This window comes from Apodemus sylvaticus, chromosome 9 (genome assembly GCF_947179515.1).
Source record: "Apodemus sylvaticus chromosome 9, mApoSyl1.1, whole genome shotgun sequence".
In the NCBI taxonomy this organism is placed as follows: domain Eukaryota; kingdom Metazoa; phylum Chordata; class Mammalia; order Rodentia; family Muridae; genus Apodemus; species Apodemus sylvaticus.
The window spans coordinates 40711725-40738106 of NC_067480.1; the positions used below are offsets into that span (position 1 = coordinate 40711725).

General features: G+C 44.7%; 2 protein-coding genes and 1 pseudogene across 2 annotated transcripts in view; 1 reads left to right on the plus strand and 2 right to left on the minus strand.

The window, feature by feature from the left end:
• Xrcc5 (X-ray repair cross complementing 5) overlaps window positions 1-12310 on the minus strand; it is a 50789-nt gene extending 38479 nt beyond the window's left edge. Inside the window, exons 1-5 of the mRNA XM_052192647.1 lie at window positions 12173-12310; window positions 8984-9097; window positions 6231-6414; window positions 4184-4232; window positions 2990-3112 (exon numbers count right to left, since the gene is read on the minus strand). Coding sequence (XP_052048607.1) covers window positions 2990-3112; window positions 4184-4232; window positions 6231-6414; window positions 8984-9097; window positions 12173-12193 — 491 coding nt within the window. The 5' untranslated portion in view covers window positions 12194-12310. The remainder of the gene's footprint in view (window positions 1-2989; window positions 3113-4183; window positions 4233-6230; window positions 6415-8983; window positions 9098-12172) is intronic.
• Window positions 12311-17072: 4762 nt separating this feature from the next.
• On the minus strand, window positions 17073-20732 carry Tmem169 (transmembrane protein 169). Its single transcript, XM_052193610.1, has 2 exons — window positions 20461-20732; window positions 17073-17885 (listed from the first exon to the last, which is right to left on the minus strand). Exons 1-2 carry the CDS (start codon window positions 20729-20731, stop codon window positions 17263-17265), a joined length of 894 nt encoding a protein of 297 aa, XP_052049570.1. The 5' UTR covers window position 20732; the 3' UTR covers window positions 17073-17262.
• Window positions 20733-24575: 3843 nt separating this feature from the next.
• LOC127691889 (non-histone chromosomal protein HMG-17-like) lies at window positions 24576-25241 on the plus strand (annotated as a pseudogene).
• Window positions 25242-26382: the final 1141 nt, after the last annotated feature.

Sequence of the window (26382 nt, forward strand, 5' to 3'; positions counted from 1 at the left end):
CCATCCTCCACCCTCGTAACCCCCACTAAAAGAAAAATAAAAACCACACAAACAAAACAAAACAAAGCATAGGAAACATCTTGTCGCGGACACCGCAGTGTATCACCGTGCATCCCACACTATACCTCTGAAGGACTCAAGTGTTCAACCTTCAACGTCAAACTTATAAGAATAACATCAAGAGTCTGAGGGAGAGGCCAAGAAGATGGTCACTAATGCCGGAGGTTAAAGGTCAGGAAGAAATGCATCCCAGAGCAAGTCCAAGCAATACGTAAGCACGTCAGGGTGCTGCGGAGGCGACTGTGACCCTGCAGGAGTCCTACGGAATTTAGTAGGAATGTGAAGCTGAGGACATATCTGGGTGACAGAGTGACTGGCTGCCAGGCAAGCACGGGGCCCTGAGCCCAACCCTAGCACTGCAAGCAATGGCCGGAAGAAGAAATAAGTGGTTGCAAAACAGAAAATACTTAAAACTCACATGCTATTGTGATCAGAGATCACAATAGAGATCAGAATATTGCCAGGCAGAAATAAAACCCAATTGTGTTATGTTTCTCTCTAGCTATTTGTTTGAAATGAGGCTAAATCTGGGTTGGGATTATGAATCACAAAACATATTCCAAAATCAGAGGCTGGGGAGCTGGCTCAGCAATGAAAAGAACTTGCTAATCTTGCAGAGGACCCAGGTCTGGTTCCCAGCGTCCACAGGGCAGCTTACAACCACATGGACCTCTAGTTCCAGGGTTCCCAATACCCTTTTCTGGTCTCCATAAGCACCGGGCACATCTGTGGTACACAGATATACATGCGAACAAAACACCCAAACGTAGAAAATAGAAATTAATTAAAAATATATTAATCAATTCATATGCAAACTGAAAAGCCACCCAAATATATCTAAGATAATGTTATAATATGGTACTGTAGAAATGTTTTCATCTAAACAATAGCATGGATTCTCGTATACTGAGTCAGTGGAGATTTCTGCTTCTGTTTTCTGAAAAGGAACTAAAGCAACTGAGCTGAAATAACTGGGCCAGAGGCCCTCGTCACCTGACAACAGGGTGAGCGCTTGTGCCCTGACATACCTGACTTCACCTCAGTCTTCCAAACGCAGTGGCTGAGTCAGGCAATCTTCTCCCCTACACTCTGTAGGCCACGCCTGTGTGGGTGGACACTTTACAGGCCATAGTCATTCTGCTTGCTATACTTAAAATAAGGCTTTCTGTGTAAACCTTTCCCCTGTTTACTTAGCATGACAGATCCACATGGTTGCCTAACACATCAAGCTAAAGCGCTTGTGTGTGTGTGTGTGTGTGTGTGTGCGTGCGCCAGTTCGCAATAGGTATTGACTATTACCATAGCATCACACAGGAAGAGGAAAATAAGTGAAAATGAAGCTTGAGGAAGCTTCTCCTAAAAAAAGTTACAGTAACAGCTTTTTCTGTGCTGTATCTGACCAGAGTAGAGGAAGCTAAAAACTATGCCAAAGGAACGAGTAATTATGTGTTAAATGAAACTAAGGCAACTGCAATTCATGGGATGCCCTGAACAGTGGCAGCCTATCGTACAGGAAGAAAACATGCAGGGGAGCAAATGCATCCAGCACAGTGCAAGCAAGTGGAAGAAAGACCACCTTCCTCCCGAGCACGCTACTGTGGACTCACAGAAAAATAAAGAGGGGGCTGGAGAGATGGCTCAGCGGTTAAGAGCACTGACTGCTCTTCCGAAGGTTCTGAGTTCAAATCCCAGCAACCACATGGTGGCTCACAACCATCCGTAATGAGACCTGACACCATCTTCTGGTGTGTCTAAAGACAGCTACAGCGTACTTACATATAACAATAAATAAATCTTTAGGATAAAAAGTTATTAAAAACAGCTCTTCCAAATGACACCAGCAGAAAGTGCCACACCATGTGCTTCAAACCGGAGGCATCCTGAGACCATGGGCAGGAGACGGAGCTAAACCGGCCTTCCGCAGCACTGAGAAATCCCCGCTCAGTGACAAGTGTCACTTAAAAAGCACTTAATTTCTCTGAAGTATTATCTTAACAAGTGCGATGTGGTGGGTTCTTCTGAAGTTTTCTCTATAGTGCCACGGGAAGATGTCCCTCGGCAGTCTTAAGGGGGACACATGCGTGCTAGAAGGGTTTGTAATCCCCGCTGGCAGGCAGTCTAGGAGGCCACAGGCTTACCACTCTGAACTGAAGGCTTCTTAGCGCAGTTCTCAATTTGAAAAGTGAACGTCCCTGATCAGATTAATAATTCAACATCCTGTATCATCACTCTGCTTCGGCCAAAAATAGGACAAGAAGAAATGGGTTTTCAATGCAGCAGGAAGGATTAGTGTGACAGGAATCTTTTAGTGGGGATGTTGAGACCCAGAAAGTAAATGCTAGAGGGGAAATTCAAGTTATTATGAGATAATAATAACTTTTCCTTTTAAACTATAAAATATATGTTTTCTCCCCAAATTTTATAATATACATCACACATTACATCTTATTATGTATCTGCATCCTGAGAAAGGGTTAAACATATACATTATATGTGCTATAAGTTGATTCCCAACATAACAGTCCTGTCTACCCTCAATCTACTGCTGTTTGTAGATATCACTCTCCGGGCCACACATCAGAGGGCCCATGTCATGGATGCAGACAGGAGATAAACTGAAGGGCCTCAAAAGATGGAGTCTGATTGTTTTGTTTCTTAAATTCCTTGATTCTCTGGTTCTAAAAGCAGTGATTTGCTACTGAGCTGTTTCTCTGTAATATTATTTTCTCTTTCTCTTTCTCACCACGGCTCAGAATAGTTCCTCGAACACAGGAATGGCAATTCATGCAGGGTGGCCAATCAGCCACCTCCCGGATCCCCCAGCTCAGCTGAAGCAGAGGCCTCCTGGGAGCCATCCACACAGGGCCCTGCTCACTGCGTGAGGGATGCCGAGAATCCTATACAAGAATTCCTGTTCTCAGGATCTTACAAGAACTGCAGGGAGATGCCAGACTTCTTCAAGTTACAAATTATAATGTCCAGTTGGTCTTGGCTGAATGGGCTGCTGAGGTCAGTGAATACTTCAATATGCTTCTTCCCAAACTTCTTTCCTCTAAAAGACAGAATGATCACATTAAGAAGTCAATCTCTGAGGCCTAGGGAGGTGGCTCAGCACAGAGAGAGACGCCTGCCGTGCAAGCCTGCGTTCAATCGCCAAAACTCACCCAGGGCGCACAAAGAAAACTAACTCCATGAAGGTGTCCTCTGGCCTCCACCATTCGCTGCAGAGTGTTCACATGAGTGGATGTATGTGAGTGAGTGTGTGTGTGTGTGTGTGTGTGTGTATGCATGCACAGATACAAAATATAAAAAAATAAAAATAAAAAGGCGATTTTAAAGGAAGTAAATCTCCTAATCTGTTTTCTAGGAGTTGAAATATACTTGATCACTGATCAGAGAGATGAAGGAGTGAATTGATGAAGTGCAGTTACATTCTCAAAGCTCAGCTGAGTTCCTATTAAGTAGGTAATCAGCTTCATATAGTTCACACTTGGCTCAACATTATAAAATGTGATATTCTTGTGTCCCTTGCCCTGGTTCCTACCACTGTGACTTAAAGCAATGCCTTCCCACCTGCACAGCTTCAGAGCGTAAACAAGGGACTCCCAGGCATAAGACATCTGCCTGGCCGCTTCACTTCCCAAATGTCTTGCTGGGACACTACACCTGGGATTAGCTACAGGATTCTACAAAGGATACAGACTGATAAAAATAACAGAGACCCAGGCCTGGGATGCTATCACAAAATGTCTTTTTTAACAGCGCAACCCTATGTGTTCAAGGGCATACACTTTCAAGACAATAATTAAGCAAAGTATGGATTAGGAAGTTGACAGTTGCTGTGTACAGCACGCCAACTATTTACGGATCATACCACTTAGTGCTTTTTAAAGATTTGGGGTAACTAGTTTAAGCCAAATAAGAAAACCAAAGTATGCCAAATACTTATTTCATCCAGAGAAACTCCTGCCAAAGGTAGCCCTTTGTTTTAAACTTTCAAAAGCTAGAAAGCTGCTGCCAGACTAACGTGCCACTTGATTAACAACAAACCATGCATCCTCTCCACACATCAATCATGTTTTTCCCAGAAAGCCCCACTCCTGTCCTCAGGTGAGACACTCACATGGTTTCGCGCTGAATCAAATCCATGCACACAATCAGGGCGTCCAGGACTCAGCTAGTTAAGGGTTAAAAGAATGCCAACACTCCCTGCTCCCCACGAACATCACAGGTGCTCCCAGCAAAGCCCACATAACCGTAGACACTGGACGACTTGAAAGGGCTCGCCCCATGTGTCCCTCTTCCAGATTCTATCTCATAAGTGTCTTCTATCAATGAATACATCCTGACAAATAGTGTGGGAGTAAAACAAGAAATTTAACATGCATTCATTTAACAAAAGCCTTAAGATATCACTTAATAGTTCCTAGAACCCATGTTTGGTCATCAGTCCATTCTTAAATGCAAAGCAAGTCATAATACATCATTTGCAAGTCACACCAAACACGGCAGCGCTCCCTAGTGGTCAAGAATGGTACTACTAATTTTTTTAGAAAAATAGTATATATACACTCTTAAAATTAGAACCCTAATCTGTGTGTGTGTGTGTGTGTGTGTGTGTGTGTGTGTGTGTGTGTGTGAGAGAGAGAGAGAGAGAGAGAGAGAGAGAGAGAGAGAGAGAGAGAGAGAGGGTTTTAATTTTCATGGCTAATGTCAATTGGGAACTTGACACACCTAGGAGGCTAAGCCTCAACTCAAGAATTGTCTCCATTAGATTGGCCTGTTGGCATGTCTGTGGGGTATTTTCTTAATTACTAGGTGATGCAGGAGAGCCCAGACCACTGTGGGTGGCGCCATCTCTAAGTAGGTGGGCAGGTTGAGGGGGAGAAAGCCAGTGAGCGGCGTCCCTCCAAGTGTTTGCGCCTCAGGCTCCGACCATAAGGAAGCTAGAATAAACCCTTTCCTCTCCAGTTTGATGGTGGTGGGTATCTTATCACACCAGCAGAGAATCAAACTAGAGCAGCCTTCTGTGGAAGAGATGAGAAAGCTCTGCTTCAATAGCAACTTTTTTTTGTTTTTGGGGGTTTTTTTTGTTTTTTGGGGGTTTTTTTGGTTTTTTTTGAGACATGGTTTCTCCGTTTAGCCCTGGCTGTACTAGAACTCACTCTGTAGACCAGGCTGGCCTCGAACTCAGAAATCCACCTGCCTCTGCCTCCCAAGTGCTGGGATTAAAGGCGAGTGCCACCACCGCCCGGCCAAAAGCATCTTATTTTTTTGTCATAAAAACACGCCTCTGATCCCAGCACTTGGGAGGCAGAGGCAGGCGGATTTCTGAGTTCGAGGCCAGCCTGGTCTACAAAGTGAATTCCAGGACAGCCCGAACTACTCAGAGAAACCCAGTGGGGGGGGGGGACAAACAAAAAACAAAACAAAACAAAACAAAACAAAACAAAAAAACAAAAAAAAAACCCAAACCAAACAAAAACAACAAAAAAAAAAAAACAGAAAAAAACCTAAACCATCCTTCATCCAGAAGAGCAGAGGCAGTTAGTACTGTAATCTGTAACAGACTTCTGAGGTAGTTAGAATGACAGTGGCCCCTGAGGCTCATAGGGAGTGGCACTATTTGATAGGATTAGGTGTGGCCAAATTGGAGTAGCTGTGACCTTGTAGGAGAAACTGTGTCACGGGAGCTGTTCTCTCTCCCACTCCCTCCCTCCCCCCTCCTCCCCTCCAGCACCAGCACCGTGTCTGTCTGCACACTGCCATGCTTCCTGCCCTGAAGATGAACTGAGCCTCTGAACTGAAAGCCAGCCCCAATAAATGTTTGCTTTATAAGAGTTGTATGGTCATGGTGTCTGTTCACGGCACTAGAACCCTAAATGACATCCTCCAAACAGTGCCAGCCCATTTCCCTGGTCAACCTACGCATACATCCCCTAGGATTCCCCCTTCCTGTACTTCCGAACCTCTTAATCACATAGAGAAGAGCAAGACACTAGAAGCCCTGGAGCTGGGAATTAACTCCATATTAATTGCACAACCCCCTTTCCTCAGAGGAAAATATGCCCAGATATTATATCTGGGACTCTGGGAGAGCCTCGCCAAACTGGATTATGATTCTCCAGATAAAGGGAAATTTCTTTTCTTTTGGTGCACAGAAAGGATACAGTCAGCTTGTTGAGAACTTGGTTGGATTTTGTTTCCGATGTCTTCCAGCAAATCAAAATCTGGTAGCATCAGGTGTCTGTGCACTGTGATGTTCTGATACTGGTCCTGGCCAGCAAGGGCATTATCCGTGCCGTCTGTGCCATAGAGGACTAAAGCGATCTCATCCTTGCTCTCTGAAAACACCTAGGAAGGAAAATCCAGAGGCTGAAGACAATTCCAACAGCCTCAGAGGAAGAGGACACCTGACCTTCAGGGAAGCAGGAAGGCCATACCTCCTTGCGCAGGTTCCCAAGGCCACCAGATATTAGATTAAACAAACACAGGACTAACAAAGATAGCTATGCCCTAAGGAGACCTTTTCAAGTTTTTAAAAGTTATTTTATTTTTATATGTAGATGGTATTTTGTCTGTGTGTATGTCTGTTCATGCCCCAAAAGTACGGATCCCTGGGAACTAAAGATGCAGATGGTTGTGAACCACCATGTGGGTGCTGGGAATTAGGCCTATCCTCCGGAAGGGCAGCCAGTGCTCTTAACCCCTGAGCCGTCTCTCCAGCACAGGCAGATTTTTCATTATCTGTAGGTCTTACCTTTCATCCCAGAGCAATGAGCGTACGAGCTTCGCTCCCTCCCTGCTCCTGACTTAGCTGTGACTGACAGTTTCCAGTCCCTGCCTCCTTCATGTCCCCAGAATGACAGGCTCTCACCTGGACCGTGAACTAAAATAAACCCTTTCTCCTAAGTCATTTCTCATGAAGTTTTTGTGTTTTGTTTTTTTCTTGATGCCAGAAACAGAAATTATAAACCAGGGCAGCTGGTTTTGAAGCAGGGTCTGCTCCTGTAGCCCAAATTGGTTTAAAACTTGCTGTGTAGCCCATGCTGACCTCAGAGGCCCGAGCCTTCTGAGGGCTGAGGTTACTGGCATACATCACCATGCCCTGGTTACAGAATTACTTTATTCCTGAAAGCAACGCTGTAATAGGGAATATTACTTGTCTTACTTTGCACACAGGGCGCTGAAGCGTTGTTAGGTGTCTCCAAGCCAGCCAACATCCTTCTCTTTGCACTGGCTGGCTTCTTTCTATTAAAAGGAGAGAGTCTAATTCTCTCTTCATCCTTACATATGCACTGGCCTTAATGACTTATTGGCAAACACAAAACGACAAAAAAGCTTTCTGAGATTTCTAAAGCTAGGCTATGACAAAGACCCAGGCAGTGCCTCTGGGAACTGTTTACTCTTAGAACACTCCTTAGAAGTAGTGAGGCCACTTGTGAGGCTCCCAAACCCAGCACACATGTACATGTAAGGGGGTCTGTGAGTTCCCGACGGCCATGAAGCACCATCATCCACCTCTCTGTGTGTGCCGTCTTGGCCATCCACAGCAAGTGAGCCTTCAGGCAACTCCATCCCCAGCCGCCCGCCATCCGCCATCCGGGTGCAACTGTTTAAGAGGATTCACATGAAAAACGCAAAATAGTACCTCATGCCTGTAATCCCAGCACTCAGGAGGCAGACAGGAGAACTGAGAGCCGCAGGCCAGCCCGGGCTGGGAAAGACACTGCCTCAAGTTTTAAAAAGTAGGGGGAAGGTGGTAAAAGATGGGCGTGGTGGCTAATACTGTCAATTTGGTAAATTGTAGAATCTGAGAAACAAATCTCTGGGCGTGCCTATGAGAGATCATGTAGATTAGAAGAGCGGTGGGAAATTAGCTAGATTACCAGAGGCGGGAAGTCCCACCCTAATTGTGAGTGTCTCTGTCCTGGGCTGAAAGACCAGGAGAAAGTGAGCAGAACGCTAACCTTTGCCTCCCTGCTTCCTAACTACAGATGCAATGTGACCAAGCTGCCTCAAGCTCCTAAACCCAGGCCTTCCCAGACATGGCCGACTGGACCTTGGAACTGTGAACCAAAATAAACCCTTGTATAAGTTGCTTTCTCAAGTATTTTTGTTGCAGCAACAAGTAACTAATCAAAAGGGGTTGGGATGAGCCCTAACTGAGCCTACTTCAGCCACTCCACTGCCCATGGCCATAAACAGTGACTTCTTCTTTTCTTTGTTTTTGGTTTGGTTTAGTTTGGTTTTTGTTCTTTGTTTTGTTTTTGTTTGTTTGCTTTTGGTTTTTTGTTTGTTTGTTTGTTTTGTTTTTGTTTTGTTTTGTTTTTTTTTGACACAGGGTTTCTCTGTGTAGTCCTGGCTGTCCTGGAACTTGCTCTGTAGACCAGGCTGGCCTTGAACTCAGAGATCAACTCAATTCTGCCTCCCAAGTGCTGGTATCAAAGGCCTGAGCCAACGCTGGCCATCTATGACTTTTTTGAAAAAGTCACTTAAGATATTAATATTTGTGATGCCCTGAAAAGAACATTACTGGACTAGGCACAAGCAAATTGAAGGGCTTGCTCAAGATCTTGGAGTTTGTAAATGACAGGTAAAGCACGGATTCAGATGCATCTGGCATAGAGACTTTTATTAACATTTTATATTGATTGACTTTCCTTTCGGCTAACAACTGTTATATCTGGAGAAGGGGTAGGATCAGGAAAAGCAAAGACTATCAGGCTCTAGGGGTGAGCAGGTTTGAGTACATGTAAGAACCACCCCACCCCCACCACCCCACCCCACCACCCCACCCAGCCCCAGAGTCTGAAAAACACAGGCTGCGCATACTGAGGAGGCTGGTGACTTACGTCAGGAGGCCAAAGACAATGGGTGTTCAAAGCATGGGCTACAAGCTTAAGGTTCATCTGAAACTTACCTGTCGCTGGACAAACATAGTCATCACTTTCTTTGCTTGTTCAATTGGGGATTCTTCACCAGGAAAGGAGTTACCCATGGCAACGCCGACATCCACACACAGCACAACAGCTGCCTAGACACAACGGACCAAAAAGTACACAAGAAAAAAGAAGCTATTGGCAAAGCTTCTGAAATGGGTCCCTGTCCTGCTATAAAAAAAAAGGATAAAGGGAGAGAACATGTGTGTGCATGTATAAGACATGTAAAGCATGTAAAGTTTTAAAAACATGTAAAGTTCCACTCTGGAGAGCCTGTGAATGGCTCTAATATTTCCTAAAAGCCACATAGTCAGAGGTGTCAATCATGTGACATTGCAATCATATATTGGGGGCTCTCTGGGTTTCTTTTCCTATTATTGTGATAAAATACCCCAATGAAGGTAACTTCAGGGATAAAGCCTTTCTTTTAGGTCATAGTTCAAGTTATAGCTCATCACAGTGAGGGAGCCACAACAAGTCACCAGGGGCTTGAGGCAGCTGGTCAAGTTTCATCCAGTCACAGCTGGTCATGTTACATCCAGAGTACAAAGAATGCACAAAAGCCAGTGTTCAACTTGCCTTCCCCACTTTATAAAATCCTTGGAGGAGGGAACCGTACCCATACTTGAGATGGGTCTTTGCACATCAATTACCATAATCTAGACAATGTCCCCCACAGGCAGGCCCAAAGGCCTATCTGACCCCATGATTCTAAGGTTTGTCAACTTGATGACTAATACTATCACAGAGACTAAGAAAACAAAACATATGTGAAGCTCTGTGCATTTTGCTCACAAAATGTAATTAAATAGAAACTGCTAAAGGCCTGAACTCATAATTTCAAAGTAAACTATAGATTGAGTCAAGATGATACAGTTTCAACATTCTCTCCTCGAGGAACATTTTAGGTTGTTAAAACACTATAATGTATTCAAGTAAGAAAATGAAGCTCCGGGCGGTGGTGGTGCACGCCTATAATCCCAGCACTCTGGGAGGCAGAGGCAGGCAGATTTCTGAGTTCGAGGCCAGCCTGGTCTACAGAGTGAGATCCAGGACAGTCAGGGCTACACAGAGAAACCCTGTCTCGAAAAACCAAATCAAAAAAAAAAAAAAAAAAAAAAAAAGAACCATAAAAAGAAAATGAAGGGTCTTTCGATGGGGGGAAAACAAAACAAAACAAACCTAGATAAGCAATCCAGAGACCTGGGTCCAGTCTCATCTTGTCTAATTAGCTCTGACCCCCTAGGCAATGTCTCTTAACCTCACTGTTAATTCAGTCAGGCGGTAAACTGTTGGGCTTGATGAGGTCTAAGGCTGCTGGCAGAATTAACAGTCTTGATTCTACCAGTCTCATCTGTGCTGTGTGCTGACCAGACAGAATGTGAGTGATTTGGGGCATCATATCTTAGGAGACAAAGACAGAAAAGTGATCAATTAAGACGGTAATCATCTGACTCTAGAAGTGTTTGAAAAACATGGAGCAGCCCCTGTAGTAGGGGGTTAATTCCCCAACTGAGTTTTTGCAGCACTCAAAGGACATACTATTTTCCCTTAGTTCATAAAGAATGAAACCACATGACACTCTGAAAATTAACAGGTTTCAGAAGTAATGACACCTTATTTGGGGACAAACAGTAATTAAACTATTAAGAGGAATTCAATTTACATCCCACAGTGATTCCTCAGCATAAAAAAATCTTAAAAAAAAAACAAAAAACATAGGAATCACAAAATATGCTGCTGTGGTCCTTTAATATATGGCTACAAATCTACTTTTAAAGTAGCAAACATAAAAGGACTGGAAGTCTTTTGTCAAGAATTAGAGATTTGGAGAAAGGCAATCAATAATTTGATGGTATGAAGATTCTGGTCTGGAAGAATGGTTTATGATAATTTAAAGTCTTGGGCTGGAGAATGGCTCTCAGTGGTTGAGAGCACTGACTGGGCTTCCTGAGGTCCCGAGTTCAAATCCCAGCAAGCACATGGTGGCCCACAACCATCTGTAATGGGATCTGATGCCCTCTTCTGGAGGGTCTGAAGACAGCTACAGTGTACTCACATATAATAAATAAATAAATCTTGTCTTTGTCTGGAAGCAGTAAGAAAACCAGGGGAGACAAACTGGAAGGGAACTGCAAGTCTTCATTACTACAGTAAGCAATACGGCCTGCTAGGATTTTATCTCAAGTACATCTGCCACCGTAAGTCCTTCACAAGAGCTACAAAGTTTTCAGCAACTGAAAACAGAGGACAAGGGAAGTGAGCTACCTTATTATGAGTTCATAATTTCCCAAATGGGGGTGGAGGGAAAGAGAGCTCTGTTAGTGAACCCCTATCGTGTTTGTCTTAAACGAATAGGTGAGTCGGTGAATGAATGGATCCTTGCAAGCGCATCTCTCTCTAGCAGTCAAAAACAATCTCTTTAAAGTTCACTGTAATTTCCATCATTAATCTAGGAAGCCAGAGATCATAGATTCTTAAAAATAGAGCATGTTATTTTGTTTGTTTTGTTTTTCTTTCAGGGCTCTGAAGATGGCTTGGATTCCCATTCATATTTTACCACCCATGGAAAGGGTAACCACGTTCTAATCACTTCAGTTCTTCATGTCTTGGTTCTCCTACTTAACAAGCTAAGGACAATAATGTGCATCTCACGGTTTGGTGTGAAGAGTTAATTAAATAGGAATAAAAGGCTTAGTTGTGCCTCACACAGTAAGCTTTCAATAAATTCGAGATTTTTAATTATTATGAAGGTAATAATATGATACTTTACACCTTGAGTTATTTCATTCACAGAATCTCACAGAATCCCTCTCTAAAGTTTCACAAGCCCGTCATGGAGGGGACTATCCTCGCCAACTTATATAGATTTTTTTTAGAACCCAGGTTCAGAAGCAATAAAGGACGTCTGTGTTAGCAGGTGGAGTGGATAGAAAGTAAACTGAAGCCGCTAGGGAGGAAGGGGTAAGCGAAGCGGGAGAGGCAGGAGGGAGGATTACGGGAGCGTGAAGGTGCACAAGACTCAAATGCAGAACTCCGAACCCCAAGCCCTTCGTTTTGGGCATCCATCCTTCAGCGCTGACTCAGCTGCGGTTCCCACAGCTTCTGCTACCGAACCACCCTCTGCAGATCCCCGGCTTAGGAAAGGTAAAAGGCCCTGCTCTCAGTACCTTATTACCGGACCACGCCATGTTGCTGGTCCTCAGGTGGTTTGGTTACTTTTTCCAGGCGGAAACCTAGAGTGTCGCAACTCAGTTCCGGGCAACCCACAGACCCAGACGTCCCGCTCTGCGTGCAAGGCGGGGAACCGCGGCTCCGGGCTGAGCATGCGCAGAATTCCCTCCCTCCCTCCTTCCCTCCCTCGTCTAGGCTTTGTTCTCTGAGCTGCTAAAACGCCAGTATTGGGCTGGAGAAAGCTCAGCAGTTTAAGGCATTTGTCATCAAGCCTGACGAGCCCATTCAAACCCCAGACACCGATACGGTGGAGAAAAAGATCCAACTCCACAAGTTGCCCTCTGACCTCCACGTGTCCCACACATCGCAATAAGTAAATTAATTTTAAATAAATAAATTTAATAGTAAAAAGGAAACAAGGTGGTTGAAGGACAAGGGTCACAGGTTAGGAAGGGGCACTGTATTTGCAAGGGTGAGTATTTCAAAGCCCAGCACCCACATTAAGCAACCGAAAATTCCAGTTCCGTGGGATCTGACGCCCTCTTCTGGCCTCCACACAAATGCACATACCCACATGCAGCCGCATGCATACACGACTTTTAAAAATAAAAATGAAAAAATAACTGCTATTACTCGACTAATAACCCCTCCTGCTGGCAATTTGTATCGGCACTCTGGAGTTAGAGTCCCCTGTGTAAGATGAGTCCACGAAGTCACTTAACTCCTCTAAAGGCTTTCTAAACATGATACTAAAGAAAAACCATGGAAACGATGATCTTTGGATCAACATCCAAAGAAAAGAGTGAGAATTCTCTGGAGTAGGCTGGAGAGATTGCTCAGTGGTTAAGAGCACCGACTGCTCTTCCAGAGGTCCTGAGTTCAATTCCCAGCAACCACATGGTGGCTCACAACCATCTGTAATGGGATTGGATGCCCTCTTCTGGTGTGTCTGAAGACAGTGACTGTGTACTCACATAAAATAAATAAATAAATCTTTAAAAAGAAAGAAAGAAAAAAGTAGGAAAGGCATTCAACTCTACAGACAAGAGGTTAAAACCCCGTAGCCTCTAGAAAGAATTTTCTGCTAACCCACCTATGTTTAAGTCAGGCAATCAAAAGCCCCCTTTGGCTCACCAATCCACGTGACCAATTAATAAAACACCTCATCCTAACATGGGGTTTCTCTTTTTACCTTTATAAACTGTCATTAAACTGTCATTTTCTTATGTGCCATGGCTGTTTCCTCTTTATCCAGAGTCAGTCCTTTGTCCCCATAAGTACCCCTCCTCCCTCTCCTTCGTTCCCTTCCCTTTCTCCCTTGTCCTCAGTCTCCCGCCTTTGTCTCTTATTCCCTGCCCTCTGCCCCTCCTTTGTGCTGAGAACTTGGTCCTCAGGGTCCTAAGCAGATACTTCTCCTTACAATAACTTTGTGACTTTTACCTTTTAATCCTTTGGCTAACAATAATTGGAACCCGGAGCCTTACCTGGAGAACTCTCTCCAGGCTGGCCCTGACCAGTCTCTTTTTAATAAAAAGCCTCTAATTTACTAAAACCAAAACTTGAGTCATACCGATGAGTCTCTGGATGACCCCAAACCTGCAACAAAATAAGAGTTTGTTTTTAAAAGTAAGACCTATCATACTGAATTTTGTGAACCATGTGTTTCCCTCAGGATGATTAAAAAAGTAGAAAAAAAATTACTTCAAAATGTAAATTAAATTGCTGGAATATTTAAAGTTGGTATCACTCCTAAGGATGTTAAATAGCTGTTTCCTTTTAGATGCAAACATCCCTCCTGCAGAGAAGTTCCTTAAGACAGAAAGTAAACAACTCAGAATAGCTTCAGGAAGTCCCTGAAACTGACTAGATTTCTAGGCCCTTCACTACCAGTCAGAGAAAACAAGCTGCCTGGAAGACGTGTAGACCAACTGAGTCACTTGGAAACGACTTTCTCCAATGCAATGAACCGCCTACAGCCTGAGCAGTGTGCTCCAGGTTTCCCTGCTCTGTGACCTGTTTGTTACCCATGCTGAGGTGGGCTTTGGTGATACAGCTCCATTTCTGTTCCTGTCATTTCTGCTCCTGCAAGTAACCTCTTACCCATATCATACCCTGTAAGTAGCCCCAATGAAACTAATTGGTTTGCCAAGTTGGACTTTGGTGTGTCGTGGGTTCTTTTCATAGTCAGTTTTAGGAGGAGGAAGTGGTCAAATATGGAAATAGATGTAGGTGGCTAGCTTTAGGGATGTAATCTAGTGGTTCTTGGCAAGGAAGAGGGAATGGGAACGGGGTAAGGCCTGCCAGAGCCCTGTTTGTCACGCATGCACGCACGCACGCACGTGCAGGCCAGCTAGGGCCCTTCACTACCTAAGAGATGACTGCATGAGCATTAGAACAAAGATGCGCAACCTTCCGTTCCCAGCAGACAGCTGTAGCATTGTATGGACAATTTGGGAACATCACTAAAATCCTAACCACGACTGTTCTGCTGTGATGCCACGTTCAGCTCCTTTTATCGAATATTATCTTTTAAAGTCCATGTTTTATAAAGCCTCAAGTAAATACGTAAATTGAGGTGAGGGAAAGAAACTTTATGTTGCCCATTAATCTTTTCCCTTTTTTTGTTTGTTTGTTTTTTGTTTTTTTTTTGGTTTTTGTTTTGTTTTTTTTTTCCGAGACAGGGTTTCTCTGTGTAGCCCTGGCTGTCCTGGAACTCACTCTGTAGACCAGGCTGGCCTCGAACTCAGAAATCTGCCTTCCTCTGCCTCCTAAGTGCTGGGATTAAAGGCGTATACCACCACTGCCTGGCCCATTAATCTTTTCAGTGCCATAAATGAAAACCCTGAATTGACATTCCAGGGTGGGAGAATAAAGCTCTCAAAGAAGGATGTGGAATGACGGTCCAGCAATTAAGGGCATCTCCAAGAGAGCATGGCTTTGGTTCCCAGCACCTGCACAGCAGCTCATAACCACCTGCAGCTCCAGTTCCAGGGGCTCCAATCCCTCCTGACCTCTTCAGAGTCAGCCATGCACGTGCTAGGACCCCTCCTGACCTCCTCAGAATCAGACATGCATGTGGTACACTTACATACATGCAGGCAGCACTCAGACACTTAAAAGATTTTTAAAGATCTCTCATCCACAGGACTGCCAACAGACTCAACTATAGCATTCAGAGCTATTTTTGAGAGCACCCCCCCAAAATAAAATAAGCAAATGCTAGTCAGTTTATTATCTTTATTTTCATTTATATTATTCATATCTCTGGAAATGCACCAGAAAAGCACCACAGCTATCCTCAAAAATACTGGACACATCTTCTTTTCCTTTTGACCAAACTAATAACAGGATTTTTTTTTTAATTCTCTGAAAGTGGAATTCAGCACCATACATTAAATAAATGTCCCTGGCTGGCTTCGGGGGAGCTTGATCAACCCCTCTGGTTCACTGAGTGCTTCCGAGCACTTCCTTCTGAGACACACACACCAAAAAAGAAAAGAAAAGATTATCGCTCCTTTTAAGAAACCAAACTGAAAACTCGCCGACCCCTTTGAAATCAGGACAGTCTTAAAGAAGCTGTTCTTTCTCCAGTCCAGATCTTTCCATCTAGACTAACCTGTTACATTGCTCCTAACCCTGTCAGAGAAGCTTCATACTATAAAGATCTGAGAGAATAAGGCTCCTGGGTTTGCTGAAACCACAGGCGAACTGTGGTTTGTATTTTGAGCTACTGATCTCTGCTGGGTTAGCGTTTGGAAGATGTTCTCTCTCTCTCTCTCTCTCTCTCTCTCTCTCTCTCTCTCTCTCTCTCTCCCTCTCTCTCTCTCTCTCCCTCCCTCCCCCCTCTCTCTTTCTCCCCTCTCTCTGCCTCTCTTTCTCCCTCTCTCCCTCTCCTTCTTCCTCTCCCTTTCTGTCTTCTCCATCTTTATAGATTAAATATTGTAAATCCCTGTTCCCCTTCCTTTCCAGGAAGAATTGTGCTGTGGTCTGTGGTTGTGTGACCATATGCTCCTGCCTAATGGTTCTTTCCAAAGAACCCAGAAACCACTTGACAAAAGGCAAGTTTCCAACGAGATGCTACTATCTAAGGCATATGCATAGTGTATGTAATTCAGATATATAATAAACTCTCCATGTAAGACTATGGCCAAAATATGAATAAACAAACAAACAAACAAATAAAGCTGCATTTGTAATTTGGAATTCTGGGTGTATCTAAATACCTGTCCTAAGATGTCAATTCGTACTCGACTACCCAATAGCCATTATCCCCCTTTTCTCAAATTCACATAACCCCAATATTCATCTAAGAACACAGTTACCCAGATGAAAGACTACATTTCCCAGCATTCTTTGATTGTGAGGTCATGTGACTATTGTGTGGCCAATGAAATATAATAAATATTGGTGGGGGGGGGGACTTTTAAAAGCCTCCTCAAACAGGTCGAGTTTGCTCTCCTTCCCATCTCTGTTGCTATGGCAGTTAGAGCTGTAGTCAACATTTAGAAACTCAGGAGCACCAAGGACCACATTCCACCATCCAGAGAACCCCAGAAAACTTCATAGGGTGGTCTGCCTCCAGACATCTGCGTAAGAAGGAAGTATGTTTCTCTTTTGTTTAGCTCAATGATGTTTGTGGCTTTAGTTATGTGCCGTTCCATCTAAATACAGTGATTCCTAACTCCCTAAGGGTGTCACTCCATCCCCCAGCTATCTCCTTGGAGGATTTGGTCACCCCTGAGCCTCTTTATCCTTTCTGTCACATTTAGGCACACACTCCCCTGGGTCACAGGCACCAATAACACCTTCAGGCCCCTGAAGGAATTTCCAATGTCTCTTCATATCACGCATAAACAGTCATTTCAGGGGAAAGAGTCAAGAAGCATTTGTATCTCAGAAGCACTGCTTTGGCACGAGTCGCTTTTCTGTTTTCCCCCCATCTTGGAATAATGAAGATGGTGGGATACACCAGTGTGAGCCAGGATGCTCCAGGACTATAGAGGGTATTCCATAGTTTAAGGAAAGACTCTGCTAGATTCTGTTGAATGATTATAGACTAGGGCCTGGGACGGAAGTCACTGGTGGTCTAGACAGTAGAAGTTTCTACTTCCTGGATGGGGTCCTTGTTGGAGAGATTGCCTGAGATATTATCAGACTCCAGCAGCTCCACAATGCTGTAGGGAGAACAGTCCTCCAGACCCAGCTTGCTGCAGAGCCAGCCGCAGAAGCCTTTCTCCATGTCACAGGCCGCTCGCCACCATGCAGCCCAGGACCACGAGAGCTGCACCACCGCGGCGTAGAGCCCCAGGGAAGAAGCCATGGCCATGATGAGCACTGGGTAGAAGAGAATGAGGCACGGGCAGCAGGAGATCTTATGCCAGAAGGTCCTCTCTTCATTGTACACGAGAAAGATGTTGTACCAGGTGATGGTGCCATAGTAGAAAGACACGACGAAAGAGAGGACGAAGACCACAGGCAGGCAGACCAGGGTCCAGAGCACCACATGTGGCCCCTGGTCCGCCCCCACCTGGCAGGCCCTTCTTCCTTCAGGTGCCGCTTCCCTGGACAGCTCCTTGGGTTTGGTCAGCTCCTGCAGCTCCTTCTCTGTCAGAGTGACGTGGATGTCCACTATCTGACCCTTTTTCTTCCCTCGCGTGATGGTCCCGGTGAGTGTGACATAGCGGCTGTCCAGAGGCATGTCCCACACACCTGCAGCACACAAAGGAGAGGGGCATCCTGAACTGAGGAATGCACAGTTCATCTCAGTGCCATCCTGAGGCCACGGAAGGCGATCTCTGCTGCTGTGACTCTCACAGAGACCGTTGGCTCCACAGGGTGGGCCCTGAGAAAACCGAGAGCAAGATGAACATGTCCTTCCTATCGTTTCTACATTTGTCTGGACCACAGCCTTGACACAGTCTCTGTGATTGGGAGACTGTTGAGGAACCTCTTCACCACTTTATCATGACCCTGTTAGGAAGGCATTATTTATGAGTACTGGTCTGTGCATAAAATGTGTGTCTATGTTCTGGGTTTCCCTGAGATGGGGAACATGGTGTCTCATGTCTATAGACACCCTAGCTGTTAAATCTGAGCTATAAATATTCACTCACAGCTGGGCGATGGTGGTGCACGCCTTTAATCCCAGCACTTGGGAGGCAGAGGCAGGTGGATTTCTGAGTTTGAGGCTGGCCTGGTCTACAGAGTGAGTTCCAGGACAGCCAGAGCTACACAGAGAAACCCTGTCTCAAAAAGAAAAAAATATTCACTCACTACACACACACACACACACACACACACACACACACACACACAGAGTGATGGTTTGAGTAGGTTTTGGCCCCATAGACCCCTGCTTGGCCCACAGGGAATGGCACTATTAGGAAGTATGGTCTTGTTGGAGAGGGTGTAGCCTGGTTGGAGTAGGTGTGTCGCTATGCGGGTGGACACTGAGGTCTCCTATACTTAAGCTCCGCCCAGTGTGGAATTCCAGTCTCCTCCCAAGTGCCTGCAGCAGTCTCCTCTTGGCAGGCTTCAGATCAAGATGCAGAACTCTTGGCTCCTCTAGCACTGTGTCTGCCAGGGTGGTGTCGTGCTTCTTGCCATGACAATACAGACTAAACCTCTGAACTGTAAGCCAGCCCCAGTTAAATAGTGTCCTTTATAGAGTTGCCTTGGTTGTCATGTCTCTTCACAGCAATGGAAGCCCCAACTAAGACACACACACACACACACACACACACAGAGTGGTGGTTTGAGTAGGTTTGGCTCCATAGACTCCTGCTTGGCCCACAAGGAAAGGCACTATTAGGAGGTATGGCCTTGTGTGTGTGTGTGTGTGTGTGTGTGTGTATTTAATTAAAGTAATTTTTTAAAATAAGACAATGTCTGCCCTGCTTGACAGTCCCCCTTGACTCCCACTGGGTGTGACGGTCCCTAGCCCTGCGCTGTGCCCTTGTGAGATGCACCAGGATCTATCGAGGCCTCCTTGCTGATCTTTCACCTCCTCCTTGGCTCTCTCCACACACTGACAGAAACACCCCTCCCCATCAACAGGCCTGCATTGTTCTCACCTCAAGACCCTTGCTGGTCTCAAAACAAAACACACAAAAACCCTCTGCCACGCCTGTCTTTCTTACCTGGTCTCTTCTGTTCCTTGAATGAGTTCAAATGCCACTTCTTTGGCAAGGTCTTCTCCCTTTGGCCCATAATCCCTCCCTGACACCCTCTGCCAATGGTCATCTCCCCACTCTTCTAGGTTTTGTTGTCTCTGGGACGCATTTTACCACCTGAAGTCATCTTATTCGCTGTCTGTCTTCCCAGACTAAAAGCTCAGAGATGAGCTCAGGGAGACTGCTCATGTTGTCTCCTCTGAGCACGCGTCTTAACGTCTGTCCTTCTACATGAATAGGTCTATCCAGTACTGCATAAAAGTTCTTAACATAGACAACCCACTACTCCCTAATAGCAGCAAATATTCTTAAACATGGAGGACACGGATATAAATTTCATGGTGGAGATCCTAAGAATTTTGGTGACGCACAGTATGCATACTGTGTATCTTTATAAATATTGGACAGTTCCCTACAGTGTGGTTAATGTGACTCTAACTGGTCCTTGAGAAGTATGAGAGTATTATCTAGTTCCACATAATAATACTATCATCATGTTCTAGTTCTACATAGTAATACTATCTATAGTTCATAATAATACTATCATATTTTACACAAATCTTGATATTCCTAAATGTGAAGGAATATTTTATCTCACTGATTTCAAAACTTAAAAACAGTCTCCTGGTTTTCTTTTTCTTTTTTTTTTTATTTTTCTTTCCTTTTCTTTTTTCTTTTTTTCTTTTTTGGTTTTACCTTTTGTTTTGCTGTACCACGGTCTCCGCGGTATAGCCAAGGATGGCATCCAATTCATGATCCTCCTGCCTCAGCCTCCCAAGTACTAGGATCGTAGGTATAAGCTATCACACCTGAGCGAATGTTCATAGTTATGAAAGGTAATGACTGCTGTTCTTTATATATGTTAACGTAGTTAGCCTATAAAACCCCTTCTCTTACACTAGCAGCTGTGAAAGGGTAGAGAGCCCGTCCAGTCTAGACTAGAGCACTGCGGGCTCTAAGTAACTACTGTCAGTGTAATGAGTGAAGACATGCATCAAGATATGCATCATCAGAAAGAAAAGGACAGAAAGCAGGTGCCCTTCGGCTGGAGGGTAGACCCTGTTTTAGTTTTCTTCCGATGACTTTGAACAAGGGGCTCCTAAAAGACTCACCATCATCTCCAGGATAGTCCAGGAAGTCCTCCCCCTCTTCCTCTTTAGGCCGATCTCCACCTTCAGATTCTTCAGGCTCCTCATCCGTCTTCTCGTTATCTGACCGGTAGATGATGATAGATTCTGGGCGAGAGTCCTTCCTCCTCTTCTTCCTGCGGCCCAATGTGGATTCCCCATCCAGGGCCAGGACAGCAGCAACTGCCCTCCTCAGTGAGCCATGGTGGGGGCTTGGGAGCTGACCCTGGCTTTCCACTGGTGCCGACTCTTCCATCCTAGGCCTGAGAGCTAGCTAACTGAGCTTACTTACTTTACGGAAGAGGCTGACTTGTTAGTGCAAACTCAAGCACCGCACATCACTCAGCTTCTACCCGGAAAGGACTATGCAGACATGCCTCCGAGGATGCCTGCGACCTGAAAGGCAGAAAGACAAAGCATCTTCTGGAATCATAAAGGGCGGGCTGGAGAGAAACTGGGAAATCAGAGGAGGGAAGGGTCCATAGAAATCAACTTTCAGTAACAGACACGGAATAAACGTGTAGTGTTATGAAAGAAAACCTCGTGAGTCCAGTTAAAGGGGGCAGAGTATGGGAAAGTTAGTGTCTACAGGCAGGGAAGGGTTAAACCCAGTCTTCCTCTCCTCATAGGTGGAGACTGATATGGCTGAGGCTAGTACTTTGGACTTCTGACTACTGAGAATACACTCCAACAATATCCAAATGGGAGTAGTGAAAGCACTGACTACTTTGCTATGGGAAAATCAACTCCTGGTACAACAGGTCCTCAGGAACTTTCAGGAATCTGGGTTGCTTTCACTTCCAACACTGCAGAACATTCTTTTGTTCTGCAGCTAAGCCAGAAAGAAAGGAAAAGGTGGAGCATCTTATAGGGAAAATGTGGGCATACTACTTATGTTTGCAAGCTAACATTGGGCTAATATTGATTTTCTAGGACAGTGTTTTTCAACCTTGTTAGTGCTATTACCCTTCTAATATGGTTCCTCAGGTTGCAGTGACCCCCAGCCATAAAATTATTTTCGTTACTATTTCTGTAATTTTGTTACTGTTATGAATTATGATGCAAATATCTGATATGCAGGATAACTGTTATAAGACAGTTAAAGACTCCTGTGAAAGGGTGGTTTGACCTCCCCAAAGGGGCCAAGATCCACATGTTGAAAACTGCTGTTCTAGGAGAAAATTGGGAGGCTTTGTCTGAGGCTTATAATGTTAAGCCAAGGCACGCCAAGAGAATCAAGACAGATGAGCTCTGACTTAAATCCAGCCGACCTCAGGAGGCTGCCATCCATTTCTGAGCTTGAGTCATTCCCAAGGACTCCTGTGACGCTGTTGCTACAGAGTGAACATTAGCAACACCCATCCTATTATATGTAGGTAACCAGTTACTCATAGGGGGAAAACTGTCATTATGGTAAGTTTCAAACACGTATAAGGGGCAACTTTTTTGCTGTGACTCTGTGACAGCAGACACTCCAATTAGGAAAGCACAGAGTCACAGCAAAGTCTGCCATGCTGGTATGTGTGCCCTTTATGGGGTATAAAGTGGTCGCCGAATCACAGTCCTATGGCTTCCTGAGTGTCAGTCTTACTGACGGGCTTAGATTGTGGGAAACATTTCTGTATTAAACAGACACTTAGGGAGCAGGGTTGTCTATCTATATACATTTTTAACAAGGGAACTTGGAATCCTTACCCTTAGGGAGGACCATGTCTTCCCAGCCTCTCTCCATCTGGGTCCCTCGGTGCTGGGTCATCTTGGTGAGGAGCCTGGCTGAGCTCACTGAGAACCAACCAACACTTAATGCTGGGTTCTTTTGCTCATTTGCTTTGGGGAGTCCCTCTGCTCTGACTCTTCCTGGAGATAAGGGTGGGCCCCTAAACACCTTGGCCCGATGAATTCACAGCCCAACAGCCTGAGAGATCAGTTAGATGTAAGCCTAAGAGTTTCACAGTGTTCTAAACTTTATATGTTTATCTCATTCAAAATTAAAAACTTAATTAAAAAAAAATTAAGGTTCCTTAATTTTTTTTGCAGGAATGTGGTTGGTTGAAAAAAAAAAAGGCCCGAACAGGCTCATATAATTTGAACACCTGATCATTATGGAGTGGTGACACTTGACCAGGATGAGGAGCTGTGGCCTTGTTGGGGGAACCAAGCTTTGAGGTCTTAGATGCTCAAGCGAGGCCCAGTGGCTCTCTCTTCCTGTTGCCTGCAGAGCCAGATGCAGAACACCCAACTACCTGCCCAGCACCATGTCTGCCTGCTCCCCACCATGCTCCCCCCATGAGGACAATGGACTAAACCTCTGAACTATAAGGCAGCCCCGATTAAGTGTTTTCCTTTCAAGAGTTGCTTTGCTCTGGGTGTCTCTTCACAGCAATAGAATACTGACTAAACCAAGGAGCAATATTAATGTAAGTTATTTTCATTTAAAATAATTTTCATACCATGTCATTTGATCATATTCCTTTTCTTGTTTTGGTTTGGTGCCTTTTTTTTTAAATACAAGGTTATTGTACAAGTGTAAATAACACACTCTAAACACAGTGCCTTCTGTAAAAGACAAGAACCTGTGGGTTCATGCTGTTTACTGAAGACTCTCAAGCTTGATCAGGTAATAAAGGGCTATAGAACATCTTCCTCGAAGCCTCGCCGTTAAGAATGCCATCCATAAGCACTGGGTTTAGTTCAGGCAGAAGATTAAGGACTTAAGACGCAAAAGCAAGACTCAACAATCTGCTTATCCATTGTGGAATCACAAAAGAAAATCAAGTACAGGGTATGGTGAGTAGGCAAAGGACAAAGGGCAAAGGATGATTATCTACTGCTTGGAAGGTCAAAATTGTCATTCGCTGGAATGAATGCACCCAAAGTTTAGAAATACAGAAAAAGAAGAGAGGGGGGAAAGGCCATCAACAACATCTGCATGTGTTAGTATTTGATGAAATGTAACACAAAGTCCTTCCTGTCACACGGTAATATCAAAGATGCATCCTTGGTTTGTTTGTTTGTTTTGGTTTTATGGATTTGGTTTTTTTAAGACAGGGTTTCTCTGTTTAGCCCTGGCTGTCCTGGAACTCACTCTGTAGACCAGGCTGGCCTCGAACTCAGAAATCTGCCTGCCTCTGCCTCCCAGAGTGCTGGGATCACAGGCGTGCACCACCACCGCTCAGCAAAGATGCATCATTTTTAGACATGGGCTTTGCTTCTGATTGAACAGCATTCTAAGCTCTGCTTGTTTTCACTTATCTGCATCCACACCCCAGCTCCGCTGTACCCACTGGGCCAGGCCACTAGAATACCCTGCCAGAGCCAAAGAAATAGCCCAAGACCCTCACCCTAGATCTCAGAAGCAGCCTAGTGTCTTCCCTAACTACCGCCTCAGACTTGCTGTGGGAGGCTCTCTCACAGACACCATATCTAAGGTCAGTTTACTCACTGCTCTCCTAAAAAGTCTGCATAGACAGAAATTAGTGGAAGTTGGTCAGTTTATTCAGTGTCAACCCTGAGGAAAATAGAGGAATGCTAATGCTCTGTGTTCCAATTTCCTCCTTCACTTGGCTCAAGACTTGTACAGGGGTATGAGGGGGTTACTGTGGTTGGTTACAGTGATACCATGGGCAGGAAATCCCCACACTGGATGGAGGGTTTCTCCAGACTTTGTCTCCATCATTCTTTAATAAGAGTCTAGTGCCAGGACAGCATCTGCATTTTTCTGCCAGTCAGTTTGTATGAGTTGAAGGAAGGAGGGCTGTACCAAGTTCTGTGAGGACTCCCCAGCACCAAATAAAGTTCCTTACAGGTAACAACAACAACTAAAGTGCATGCCAGGGGCTGAAGAGATGGTCTTGTGGGTAAGAGCCCTTGCTTTGCAAGCAAGAGGAACTGAGTTCAAATCCCCAGCACCCATGTAAAGCCAGGCATGGCCCTGAACCTTTAACCCAGCATTGCCTTCTGTTCCATACTCTTAGTATTTAGTGATGCAGCACTTCATGTCGGGGGTGGTGAGTGGCATTGTGACCTCTCCTTCATTCCTACAGGCCGACTATCACCTTGTAGAGGGCAGGAATTGCCTTACACTGCTCTGCCACTAGTGGATGTACCTGATAGTCAGTATGCACCTACTGACTTCTTAGAACAGAGGAGAAATAAATGATGAACAAGTAATTTTGAATAATGAATAACTACTCTGAATGATGGAAAGAAGTGTTTAAAAAGAAGACAGTGGGAAGAAGCAGCGAGGACGACCCCCGGATGGACCAAATCTGCGAGCCGCTGTAAACCTGTGTTCAGTGCCGACGTCCACTGCCGCCACCACGCCCAAAAGAAAGGCTGAAGGGGATGCTAAGGAGACAAAGCCAAGGTGAAGGACGAGCCACAGAGAAGATCTGCACGGTGTCTGCTAAACCTGCTCCTCCAAAGCCAGAGCCCAAGCCTAAGATGGCCCCTGCGAAGAAGGGAGAGAAGGTACCCAGGGGAAGAAGGGAAAAGCCGACCTGGTAAGGATGCAAATAACCCTGCAGAAAATGGAGATGCCAAAACAGACCAGGCACAGAAAACTGAAGGTGCTGGGGATGCCAAGTGACGTGTGTGCATTTTTAATAACTGTGTACTTCTGGTGACTGTACAGTTTGAAATACTATTTTTTATCATGTTTTATAAAAATGCAGATTTTTGTTTTACTTTTTTTTAGGCTATATTGTTAGCACACAGAACACTTCATTATTGGGGGGAAGGATCATGTGTCACTAACAAAATATCTCCCAAGCTGGATTGATGACAGAAAACCTCTTTCCCTGATAATTTTAAAAGGCTCCTGTTGGCTCCCAGGAGAGACATCCTGGTCTTGACACAGGTGGCCACCAAGGCACAAAATGTCTTGTGGTCTGGGAAAACTCTCAATTCATTTTTATATCCTCTTCCCCCTCACCATCAACATAGACTTAATTCCCTTAAAACCAGAGACCCATTGGAATCTGGTCCCCAAAATCGGTTTTCCAGTCTATTGGATGATGTGGACTTTGCAGTGACTTTATTGGGTATTCTCAGGAGAGCTCTGGTTCCTTTTATAAAAGATTGTGGATCTTCAGATTGGTAATTCTGCCATATTCATTTCCTGAAAGTCAGGGTCGGCTTGTGAAATGTTGTTAAACAACATCCTTAATGTGAAATGTCAACCCTCACTCTAAGCCACTTCCCCCTTTTCAAAACATTAAATGAAGACTTCATTGGGTTTTATAGTGGCTTTCTGATTTTGGTAGTCTATACAAGAAGGGAATTTGGAAGTTCTTGTATATTGTTGAGTGTCTGCCCGTGTCCTGCCTGAAATACCATGACTGTTTATGAAAAGTAAAGCTGGTTACTGTAGAAAGAGGAGGGGGAGGAGGAGGAGGAGGAGGGGGAAGAGGAGGAGGAGGAGGGGGAAGAGGAGGAGGAGGAGGAGGAGAAGAAGAAGAAGAAGAAGAAGAAGAAGAAGAAGAAGAAGAAGAAGAAGAAGAAGAAGAAGAAGAAGAAGAAGAAGAAGAAAAGAAGGAAAGAAGGAGGGGGAGGAAGAGAAAGAGGAGGAGGTGGAGGAGGAGGAGGAGAAGAAGAAGAAGATCTAATTCTTTCTGACTTTTGTACATATAAAATGCTGTGGTGTTTCGTGTGAGAAACAGGTTCTGAATCTCTCTCTTGCCTTTTGGATTCTATTAAGATAGAATACAACAAATCTGCCAAGTTCCCAAAACTTTAATTAATAGAATCAAGAGAAGAAGGCTGGAGAGATGGCTCAGCAGTTAAGACTACTGACTGTTCTTCTGAAGGTCCTGAGTTCAAATCCCAGCAACCACAGGTGGCTCACAACCATCTGTAATGAGATCTGACCCCTCTTCTAGAGTGTCTGAAGACAGCTACAGTGTATTT